General features: G+C 44.3%; 1 protein-coding gene across 2 annotated transcripts in view; it reads right to left on the minus strand.

Moving 5' to 3' along the window:
* Positions 1–2,703: 2,703 nt before the first annotated feature.
* Positions 2,704–12,707, minus strand: part of LOC146785916 (anosmin-1-like) — a 245,790-nt gene continuing 235,786 nt past the window's right edge. Inside the window, exons 13-14 of one of the 2 annotated variants that reach the window (XM_085635313.1) lie at positions 4,207–4,348; positions 2,704–3,767 (exon numbers count right to left, since the gene is read on the minus strand). In XM_085635313.1, the coding sequence (XP_085491439.1) occupies positions 4,208–4,348 (141 nt within the window). In that variant the 3' untranslated portion in view covers positions 2,704–3,767; position 4,207. The remainder of the gene's footprint in view (positions 3,768–4,206; positions 4,349–12,707) is intronic. The other variant, XM_085635314.1, reaches the window with a different exon arrangement.

Raw genomic sequence — 12,707 nt, forward strand, 5'->3', positions numbered from 1 at the left:
CCCTACTATGTGAAACAAAGAATAATGCCTGGCTAGCTAGAGAATGAGATATGGAGTTTCAGAAGAATAGGTGAATGAAACACTTTAGGTGACACCCTTATTTCAATGTATGATAGGCATTGAATATTACATTAGGCCCCACTAACAGAAACAGTCAGGAGCATCTAAACTACATTTTGTTACAACGAGCGGGTACCTAAGGGAAGTAAAAATTACCTTTTAACTAAGAATATTATACTTGTGGGGGCTTTCAGCCAACCCTCTTCATGCATTGGTCTGTTGTTGTGTCATTATAATTTTTTGTTTACCCAATACATACTACAGCATGGGGTAATGGGTCAGTCCACTACGTGATTTGTGATTCGTGGAAGATGGTGTGTTTGTAATTCAACATAATTATTCATATTGTTCACAGTTGAGTTTTCTGTTCTAACCCTTTCTTTTTTTTTCCTATTTAAACATCAAGACATTATGTCATTTCATCGCATGCGGGACTTACAACATAGCGCCAATGGCAAAGATGTAAAACGCCATGAATGCATTGACTTGTAAAATTATACTATGCAAATAGAGATATATAATCTGCATATTGGCTGTCATGTAACGTTCAAAAAATCATAATAATAATTTTTAAAAAAAGAAAATGGGTCCGTCCACTTCAGACACTGGCTAACTTCAGATTGAGTTAGGGCATTCGGCTCTTTTCATATGAGGCACATCCACACACAAAACAGTTTCCTTCAGTCCCCAGGTACTATTATGGCAATGGATGCTTTATTATTATTTTTTAATACGTTTTATTGTTTTTCAAATTTATAGCCATGGTTCTACGCCCATTCTTGTTACAAATCAAGATTAACATTACAAAAATCACTTGGCGTGAAATAGCGTAGTCGACTACACTTGGTCGGTGCTTTCCTCCTTACTAGCATTCCAAAGGAATAGCTAGTATTCTTTCCCCAGTGTCTGTATGGTCTCAATAATGCCACAGTGGTCCGACACGGTGTACTTTTTGTGAATGATAACAATACTAATTAACATTAACCGGGCAATTTATTCACGCTTCAACATTAAGATCTGCTTTACTTCCAGACCTTCATTCATGTGGAGAGGTGTGGCTCACTGGTTAGAGGCGGCAGACCCATAAGCAGAGAATCGGCCAGGGACCTGGGTTCAATTCCCGACGCGGCAGGGTCGTGGACCAGGGTCAAAATGGACTCGATAATTCTCGCCTCGGTACCTACTCTAACCAGGAACACACTCGGCAACTCTGGGCATTAAGCTTGCCTCATCTCTACAACGGCCCCCCACAGACGCCGGGGATGCCTGGTTTCACCTTGAAGATACCCAGAAAGGGACCATCTCACAGGGATAGCCTCTCACAGGGATAGCCAGGATGGGTTCCCCAGCGGTCTACAGCGCCGGGACGCCCCGTTGCTGGGGCAGCTGTGCGCTTTACAAGTCTACAACATTTACAACATTTACATGTCACCAACATTTCACACTGAGCGGTGGTCTAGCCTTCCGATTCTGTCCAGTATAGGAATTATTGGAGTTAAAGGTTCTACCCTCATGATGTTTGCCAGGGAAGCAGCCCATTCATCTGCAATTGAGCGGGTATGCAGGTTCCCAGACTCTTCTGCCTGTGCCTAGCATTCAACCTCTCCAGTACATCTGCACTGAGGGGAACAACCAGGTGATCTCCAGTGCATTGCAATTGCCATTTTAGCAAAGACTAGGGCTAGAATCAGGAACTTTATTGTTACTCTTAAGTCGGTGGATAGGGTATAAACCTAATAAGCATATTCCCAACTTCTGGAGATCGGTGTGGCTAAAGGTTCGCTGCGGCTCGCCCCTTACCGCTTGCCAGAATTGTGCTATTCAAGGGCAAGCCCAAGTGATATGTAAAAAATCAACATTGGGTACCCTACTTTTTGGGCATGACTTATCATCCATCTCATGGATCCTGTTTAGTTTGTGCGGAGTGAGGTAGGACATATGTAGGTAGTTGGATTGAGTGTTTTTAAAATCATGTGTTTCGGGAGACTGTGTGTGCATGTTCTGGAATTCTATCCCAATGGTAATGTGAGCTCTTAGAGAACAAAAAATATTTTTGTTTCAGCCATTAGTTTTACAAAAACCAGGACAAAACAAAATAAACAAGTTGAAAAGTTGGCAGCCAGCGCCAAACCTCTTGGTTTTGCGATGCTTGTGTTTTATATAGTCTATAATGATATGAGGCCAGTCATAAGACTTTCTCATCCACAATGGGGACTACTATTTGTTATTTCATGTGACTTGCAAACGGAAAAGCATTATTGAGACCACATTTGGCCTACAGAAAGCTCATAGACCCACACGGTTTGGAGTAAAAACATGCTGGCTTGAGAAGACATATTTCATTAATCAATTAAACAAAATGTGCTCTGAGACCAAGATTTCAATTCAATACAATATAAAAACTGTGATACCCAGATGGGGACTTGTTTTAGAGGACCTTCCATATTTGAGTAAAAAGACTTTAGAAGGAGCACTTAGCAAACCACGTCCATTTCTGCAAAAAAAGATCTAAAGCGTCTTAAATTAGATATTGGTCATGCCATATTCCTCCAAATCCAACCTGGCATTTGGCTGCATAAAATGTGGTAGCAACAAATTAGTAAATAGGCGACTAAAAGAAAACACATATTGGGATGGACACTCAGGCTTGGAGATAATCACATTTAATATTATAAGTTTTAGAAACACTTAATACATGACAATATTCCCAATTCAAATTCATAACCCTTCCATAAATGTAGGATTAGCTGGATTTTTTATTTCTTCTAAACGATGCAGCATATAATACATTAAAATATTTACACTTTGTGATCATGTCAGGGGTGAGACCTCAATGGGAAGAGACAGCACTTTAGCAGCTCAATTTGGGAGCTCACCTTGTCCTCATTCATTCTGCTGAGAAAATCCACTTCTGTGACAACATCAACACAACATGGTGGTTTTGGTCAGTTGGACACGTGCATTGCAACTGGAGGCTTTTTTGTGAAAATGTAAATGGATGAGCAAACTTTAAACCACAACCGAGATTCATGTTTCATCAGATAGCCCACAGTTGAAGGTTAGTATGAGCATACCAAATGACTCCAGCATTTGTAGGTGATATAGCCACAATTTGACCATTTCAGAGTTATATTTGGGGAATGCATTTGGCCATTTTGTTGATAGTTTCCAGCTCTCCTTTTGAAACATCTTTCTGTCCTAAGCGTTTAGGTAGATGGTGAAGCGTATCCCACCTCTGTACCCAAGACGTGCTCCAATGCTGATAGTCATTTTGCAGTCATTGACCAGTCAGGCTGACCATACAGCTCCTAACAAGTACCTTTCTTTGGACATTACTTTGAAACTGCCCAATGATTGGTTTATTAGGCAGCAGATAAATAATTATGTAGTTCAGATCTGGACCCAAGCACAGGCGTGGTTGTGCTGGAGAAAGTCAGAAGTAACACTGGCCGCTTTCTGCTGGTTTTCCTGCACTCCTTGTTTATTGAAGCTGTGCTGTATTACTTTCTTTTAAAACTAATGCAGAGGTGTTCAGTTCTTGATCTTCGAAAGAGACTTCATCTTCTGAAGATGCTCCTGATTCCTACTGTAGACGATGGATAGGTTGTCAAGTGTGCAAGCGGCCACTGTTTTCCTCCACTGGCAAAGTTTCACATTTCTTCGTGCCACGCCTTATGCTACAGTGGGTACAGAATACAGTTAATCCCCTAGAAAAGAATGGAAACAGATAATGGATAAAATAAAAGGTGGGTAGTAAAGATGGCAATTGCCTTATATACCAGGTTAGACCTTCAACAGTGTTGGTGTTCTAGTTCATCTCTCATTATGCTGTACTTTTTCTGTATGCATGCTTGCATTAAGTGAATCAGGAAATATTGTGTTACAGGACTCCTGATCTGGAATGAAACTATTTATCAGATGTGTCTGACCAAATCCACTGATTAGGCCGTCTGAGTTCTGCATGTAGTTCAGCCAGAAGAGGAGGACTCTTCATCAATGAGAGCTGTCTACAGTGAGCGTAAAACGCGTGGACTAATGTCATCTTCCTGGACATGGTTCACAGAAAATATTATGGAGCAATGTATGAATAAGTCAGCTTCTTCTCATAGGTCAATCAATGAATTCCAATTAAAGTTGATCACTAACCTCATAAACCTGTTTCATTAAGTGCCGGTGTCCAGAAGGTCTTCGTTGTTGCTGGCCCATGGCCAGCTGTCGAAAGCACTTGAACTTCCACATGATAGAGGGTTAATGGTTTGAGACTCTCAATCACCACAAATAACTGAGCCTAAAGAAGGGAAAGTGACTGTTTAATTACAGGTGTTCACATGTGTTAAGTTTGCTTCATAACAAATTAGGGTAGTTTCAAATACTAGTAAATTGCATTTCATTCACTAGGCAATAAATCCCCAAAGCAATTGGCATTGACCGAAGCCGTAGATCATTTGATATCTGGCATCTTAACACATCTCACTGGTCTTCATCAAATGTCACACTGGCTCCAGAAAGAAGGTTGATGCATATTTACAAAGGCTATCCAAATACAAACATCCCCTCACTATCCAAAATAGGCTGACAAGCTCTCAACATCAGGAAGCCACTTTTTTACAACAAAAGGAATCTCGCCAGAAATTCCCAATTACAGGACTCTTGAGTCAATCTTTCCCTTGAGTCAATCTCTCTCTTTAGTAAATCTTTCCCTTGAGTCAATCTTTCTCTTTAGTCAATCTTTCCCTTGAGTCATTCTTTCTGTGGTAGTGCCCTACTGAGTTACATCTCTCCCCCACCAGACTAGCACTGAGCTTCATCCCCTTTGCCTTACTAAAGGAGGTCATGCTCTGCCTTTCAAGGGTCACTTCTAACACAGGACCCCTTTCCACCCCACAGCCATGGAGTCACAGGAATCAATATAACATAGTGGATGACTAAGTGCAGCTCGTGCATGGTTTCCGAGGCACTATATTGATGGCCATTTTCCCCCATATGCTCATTCAACTGCCCTCTGCCTGGTACTCTAAATACCGACAAATTATGTGTTGGCCTCATGTGGAGTGCTTTATGTCAGAACTTTATCAGCACGCATAGCTTAGCTATGTGCATGTGCTTGGATATGGTATCGTCCCAGTAATATGCTGAGTGGTCGACTGCGTTTCGACCTGTTCAATTCCAGGTCGTCGGCCTGGAATTGAACAGGTCGACACGCCGTCTCAGCGTAACTCCTGCCTTGTATATATTCTTCATTGTATCGTTGACTACCTATTCTGTTGTATATTCCCTTGCGCCGCCCACGCTGTATTTCACTCCATTGTGTCACTGTGCCGTTCACTGTCACAAGCACGCAAAGTGCACACTTTTGTTTTGGTTACTTTTGCATACATTCTATTGTAGTGCTGATACAACTACTTACACTAGTTCACTTTCTACTTCTAAATTTCTTGTGGTCTCCCTTTCTTCCCCTCTCTGAGTGATTAATGCTCTCCTTTTATCTGTCCTCTCAAATGATAACGGGTTGAGACATTGTTTTTTGGTTACATACCTGGGCCTTGACTGGGTCAATGGGTTTACTCCTGTTTTTCGATTCCATATTATGTATTAAGGTGCACTTTCCCTGTTTGCGCCTGGCACAGCTTAAAATAGGTGCGGGGGCGTAAACAGGGAAAGTGCACCCTATAACATACAATGCGCTGCACCCGGGGGGGGGCAGCTGGAAACTCGTGCTGCCCTGGGGGCAAGACATTCAAGTGAAATACAGAGCGGATTTGAAGCAGCCACTCCGTGTATCACTGTGGAGGCGGCAGCCCGTCGGCACTTTCAAGGGGGATTAGAGATCCCCTTGCAGGCGGGTGCAGTGAGTGACTGCACCCCCCGCAAAGGGAAATCTGAGAGGGTCCATGGGACCCCATCCCCTCCAGAGTGCTGCTCTCAGGGAAAGCTTCTTTGTCTCTGAGCCCGTATCTGTAGTAGGGCGCAGGTGCAGAGGCAAAGAGATTCCCTCATTTGCATGGACCACACCCCCATGCAAATGAGGGAACGCCCTCCGAAGGTAGCGCTGGAGCTTTAAGTGCGCCAGCGGTATTACAAAAGGGCCCACACAAATATCTGGGGGCACCTTCTGTAATATGGCCCCTGAAAGCCAATGGTAAGTACCGGGTGGGATGCATTCATTCTCATAGATGCTTTCTGAATGTCCCCAAAATGTCTTTAGCAAACCAGACAGCTGTACTCTCTGGTAGTCTTCGACCTAGACAGTAAACACGCCTTCTTTAGTTCCATGGTCAAGACCTTATTCTAGCTTGCCACTGAATGTCGCTTCTCCTTCTTTTAGAATCCTGTAGGTAATGCATGCTGGGGATATCATGAATGTAAGAGTAAAACAAGCATTGGCATAGCCAATAGGTCTCGCCTTTGGAAACTTATAAGTGTTTAGCCATGCAACAGTTGCATAACTAAATACTTATAAGGTCCCAAAAGTGAGACCTTTTGGCAATGCCAAGCGGCCGCGAAAGTGAAAGTAATCGCGGTAAAGCGCGGCGCGCGCCCGCGCACGTGCACTGTAGCTCTAGGCTGGCCTGGTAGCACTTTTTGGAGCCCTCTCAATAAGTCTCGCCAGACCAGCGCATGCGCTGGGTCAGGCAAGACCTAAAAAGCACAAGTATATTAAGGGTTGTGCTTGCACATATCTTCATTTCAACCCCGTAGGACATATGTAGATTGAGAATACAGTAAAATATATGTATGAACATACCCTGGGAGTGCGCGGGGCTGCATATCCCTATTCAATTGATATTACTACTCAGGTCATTAACGCTATTTAAAAGCACCAAATAATTGAGTCAGCCAAGCGTTACAAATACATTGCAAATTTGCAGCTACTAAAAGGTGCACATAAATCCCAAAGATTAAACCGAAGAGCAATGCAATTTGTCTCGCCTTTGGGACTTAAGTATTTAGCCATACAGCAAACTGTCGCGCTTTCAGTTAAATTGTATGGCAGCAGTTGCAGCCTAGTGCTAGAATACAGTACTGTTATCTGTGAGAGCTGCTGACGCACTATGGGCAAGTTTCAGTCCTATAAATTAGTTAAGTATACTTGAAGGAGGCTGCTGCCCAACTCCGGTAAGTACATGATTCCTACAACTCTGGAGTCTGTTGTGGGGTAATGGTACTCGGTGCCTGCACAGCAAGGTCTCACCTACACACAGTGGTCGAAGTAGGGGGAAAAAAGTAGGGGAACTGTGGGTGGCGAATCGGAGGGCGGGAATAAGGCAAGGACTGGATCAGTGGGCAGAGTCAGAGGTGTGGCCAGAATACGCAAACCATCCCAATTTTTTGTATTTGTTTGACATTTCACTGACCAGTTACAGCTTATTATGTTATTTAATTCAACCAATGGATACACATGATTATTTAAAGCTTAATATAAGTTATTGACATTAAATACATTCACAAAGTGGGATATGTTTTCAATCACAGAATGTCCCCCATACGCTTAAAAGAGAAAGCACAAGCTATTTGTCTCCGAGCCATGGCGTTTCTGTCATCAGCACTTCTCCTCCCTTTTTTTTCCACAAGAGCAGTCCAAACATAAATGGCAAAATATCCTAGTTTGCAAATGTTTTCTATATAATTATCGCTCTGCCATATTTGACACATAATACATCATCTGCTGCATGATCTGACAGTTTTAACTAATTATTTGTTTGCAACTGAAACGGATCAAAAGTTACTAAAAATGTGACTTATATTGCTGCAAAGTGGACTGCCTTTTGCAAAGATTGACTGATCACCTCTCTCACTGCTGCATTTGCATGTTAAACTGGTACTAATGAGGCAACATTTATCCAGAGACTGTTAGCATGTATAAAAATGTCAAAATAATAATGTTATATTGTATTACGCTGCAGCCTTTTTTTTCCTGCATAATTTAGTCAGCGCTGCAGCATAATTTTGTCCTCTATTGCTGCATAATTCCAATGGCCCCAACGCAGGCAGCACATGCTAAAAGTGCTTGTGCATGAAGCAGAGAGATTGTGAAGTTTGCAAACTTAGGGGGATATGTACAAGTGAAGTGGCGGAGTGAGGTGTTAGCTGACATGGCTTAACGCCTCACTCCGCCACTTCAGAAACGCAAGGCTGCACCATATCTACAACAATATGGTGCAGCCTTACTTAGGTGTGTAGGAAGCTGTCCCTTCCTGCACAAAAAAACCCCCTAATATGCCATTTTGTCACTTTTATGTGTGCTGCTTCATGGCATTTTCTTACAGATTGTTTATTTACAGGAAGGCGGAACCTTCCTGTACATAAACATTCCATGGCACTTTGCTTTTTCCATGTGTCCTGCACAATGCAGCACACATGGAAAAAGCAGAAACAAGGAGAAATAAAGCATTTCTCTTCATTTCGCCAAGTTAAGACCAGGTTTTCCCTGGTCTTAATTTTGCACTGCCTCCTTGCACGCTGCCCTTGTACATAGGGGGCAGCGTCAAAATAAATGGGTGTTGCGGTAGAACGCCCACCGCAACACCCACTGCCCACCCCTTTCACGTTAACCATTGCGTGAAAGGGGACCTTATTTACAAGGCAGCTTTAAGCCACATTAAGTAGCTTAACACTGCCTTGTAAATAAGGGGAAGCCCCTATCGCCACCACAACGTCTGAAAAAGTGACGTTGTGGTGGCGATAGGGGCTTGTACATATGCCCCTTAGTTTGGTGTGTATGCAAATCCTGCATCTACTGCTGAAACAAGGCCAATGGAGGTACCAATGGCTGAGGCTGACTGGCTCCAAGGGCAGGGCTGGCTTCAGTGGTGGTGGTGCCCTGTGCAACAATGTTTGTTGTGCCGCTCAATGAGCACCGCCGCCCAGCGGCGTAACGAAAAGTGAGGGGGCCCCCCTGCAAGGTACATGGAGCGGCCCCCTCTGGATTCTATCAGGAGCTCTCCGGCCATAGTGTTGTGCTGTGGAGGCCCCCTGGAGGTTGGGGGCCCTCCTGCACCGCGGGGGCCAGTGTTACGCCCCTGCCGCGGCCACGGATTCCCTCAGTACTACCCTTTAACAGTGCCCCTCAAGTCTCCATAACCCCACTCTCTCTCACATGCATTTAGTTTGATTTACAGCTTCACTAAAACCAGAGTAAGGTGTCAGAGCACTTTACATCACACACATTACACAGTGATAATCAATCATATGTGTGTAAATCACTGAAAAATACTGTATAGGAAATTTTACATAAGACAATGGACTACAAGGTGTAGGAGTTAAATGACAACCATACTAGTAGGCAGTATAGTTTAAAAGTGATTGGTCTGGAGAAGAACAAACTTAGAATTTAAAACGTAATACCAAGGTTGGGGGTTCTCCTTAATAATCAGAATTGATTTATATCCAAATGAACACTTTTTGCAACATTAGGATAATCAAAGACTGGGGGGAAAATCATGACGCTCTAATTTATACCTTGCAGTTTGCATGCAGCTCTTAGATGACTGTTATTAGCTCACTGTTCTATGTTAGTATTTTAACTTAAAACTGCAAGTAACAAAAGGATCTCTCTGACAAAAGTAGTAACCCACGGACCTATTCACATCGTGTGCACTTTGTGATCTGTATGGTACATGTCCTTTGCAGCAGGCACATTAACCCTCTGAGCTACCATTCGACGAGTCAAAACCTCCACTAGACAAAACTCTGACCTCTCTCTAGAAGAACATTAATCACTGGAGTTATCCTGGCATTTTTATTGGTGTCTAAAATTGTTGGAGGCAAGGAAGGAGGCAGCAAGTGCATTTAAAACCATAATATACTTGCAAACAGGATGGCCCCACCCGAAGACAGCGCCCGGTGCGATCTCACCGCCCTAGAGCCGCCCTGCTCAAAGGGCCTGTGACCTCAGTGATAGAGTCACTGTTGCTCTAGGATGTGCTACTTCGTAGGCCTAGCTGCAAGACTGGAGGTGAACTTCAGTATGGATTGTGGGGGACAGGCCTTCAAGGTTAACCCACACTTGCCACCGTTAGGGTCTTCCTGCTGATGCGAAGACACCAGGGCTTCTAAGGTCTAGCATGGGAATGAGCTCCCTCAGGAGAGTGGTCTGGGGGACTGGTCATGAAGGCTGGACCTGGTTCCCCAGTTCCAAATTCGGCAGCTCTGACCATAGTGCCACATCCTCTCCCCGACTGAACACCATACTGCCTCACTGAGAGAAACTCGCAATGTCTTCAACTACAGCCCAATTGTGCCCCAATATAAACAGCTGGATGCAACTCAATTCAAATTATGCACTGGACAAGAGCAATATTCTGCCTGAAAAAAAAGTATGATCCTGGAAAAAGCAAACACTTATACATAATGCAAAATTAAGTAAAGCATGTGAAATGTAAGGAGAAACAACATGGTTACCTTAAAGCTTTTATATACTCATTATTCAGAAATCAATTAGTGATTTTGTCTGAAACGTTAAGGACATGACTACAGGGCCCGGAAGGGACCCGTTTTAATGTCCATTGCTTCTATCCTTACAGAATGTGAGCAGTATGGTTTAAAAAGACGACATCCCTGAACACATTAACCAGGAATTGTAGTACCTCCAGGAATGGTGCACCTCCCCACCTGGGGAAAACAGTGTTCAAAGAAAGACGAGAAAACAGAAGTAGCGCTTCACTGGCAAACTCTATAAATTGGCACCAATGCTTTATTTACTTATTTTTCAGATTTTAAACCTTTTATTTCAATCCATCCAGACGCTGCACTTTGGAATAGAAAAATGTCAGAAAAAGATTACCTTTCCAGCAAAAGTGTTTTTCTTTTTTGGATCAATTTCACGGGGCAACAAATAAACGAGCAGAGGAAAGAGAGGGTGAGAACCTTAGCTTCAGTTTTCAGTAAGTGGGGAGGAGCGAGACAGAAAGAGAGGGACTAAGAGGAGGGGAGGGGGGCAGCTGACAGCGGCAAATCAGAAGTAGACACTGCCCTTGTCTTCTCTGGGCATGGAGGAAAAGACAGAGTCCTCCTCCTTCTCTGCCCACCCGCCCCCGCACGCCGAGCCTTATCTGTAGGCTATTTCAGCCCCTGGGACACATGTTTTAAACAAGCATTTACAATGCAATGGTCTCGGCATTGGTAAAGTTAGAGCTATTGGCATTGCTCATGACATTGTTTTTGTTTATGTTTTTGTTTTTAAAACATTTAAAGAAACGGCATTGTCATGAGCAATGCCAATAGCTCTAACTTTAACAATGCTGAGACCGTTGCATTGTAAATGCTTGTTTCTTGGGTTTTTGCTTTAATGCCTCATGGAGGTATTTAAAATGTCGGTGCTGGAATGTGGCTGGCTTAAATTCTGCCAATAAACGCCAGATGGTTCGGCGGCAGCTTAGAATTTACAAGCCCCATACAGCGCATCTTTGGGAAGTGTGGGCCTTGGGTTGCTAAAGTGTTCATGGTGATGGTAAGTGTTCTCTTCCGCCCTCTCTCGCGCCAGCTGACACCAGTGAACACCAGCTCACACCAGTTACACCAGATCCCACCAGCTTATCCTGTTCACTTAATCCTACAAATATCAGAGGTGTCAAAGATCTCACAAGCAAAAAACTCCTCCGTCCTCGAACCAGAAAGTTCCAGATGAACATTTTTGTGACATAAGCTTCCAATGAGCTGTTCCCTCCCTTTACAGGTCTCTTCATCGAGTGCCACGAAGCCTCCACCGAACTTTGTGACCCGCCCCCCCCCCCCCCACGCCGAGGCACGTCTGCAGCCTCTTGTCACATTTTCTGTTCTCTGACATCTTCCTATTATGTTATGTATGACCCCCCACTTCCCCGCCCCTCGGTACTTCCCCTCTCTATGCTTTGGGGTATTGGGGTCTACTCTGGTCTGATTACAAACAACTCGTTTATTCAAAAGTATTTTTAGAAATCTGATGAGTTGGCGTCAGTGCGCTTTATATAAAACATAGCGCCAAGGACAGCCGGAGGCGCTTTGAAAGAAATCTTTAAAGTACTGATGTGTGTCACGGCTCTGCCTGGCATAGAGGCATGGTGATAACAACATACATGTGCCAGGCATGCAGATGTGCCGGTGGTCGGTGTGGGGGGGGGGGGGGGGGAGGGGTTCTAGTGAAACGGCCCATGCCAGCAGGAGGTCTGGTGTCGCCTTGTTCCAGACACAACTCTCGGAGGTCGGTTCCGTGTTTCCTGAAGCAGTGATGTGGGCTCTTTAAATCCGGTGCTGGGGAGTTCAGGACGGTTTTAGCCGTCGCACTAATGGCTCGGTCTGTTCTGTGACTGTCTGCACTTGTGAGAGTCTAAACTTGGGCTTTCGAGATGCAGGAACGTCTGCTCCTAAGACCTCTGACCTCCCGAGTGGGTGAAGACTCAGGCAGGTAAGTGCCACCATGATGGTGAACCGCCTCGTGCGCACTGACCACAGTGACTTTCACTACAGCACTCAAGGGTAAGCAGTGAAACTGTGTGGGGGGGGGGGGAGGGGTTCTAGTGAAACGGCCCATGCCAGCAGGAGGTCTGGTGTCGCCTTGTTCCAGACACAACTCTCGGAGGTCGGTTCCGTGTTTCCTGAAGCAGTGATGTGGGCTCTTTAAATCCGGTGCTGGGGAGTTCAGGACGGTTTTAGCCGTCGCACTAATGGCT

This window comes from Triturus cristatus, chromosome 11 (genome assembly GCF_964204655.1).
Source record: "Triturus cristatus chromosome 11, aTriCri1.1, whole genome shotgun sequence".
Lineage (NCBI taxonomy): Eukaryota > Metazoa > Chordata > Amphibia > Caudata > Salamandridae > Triturus > Triturus cristatus.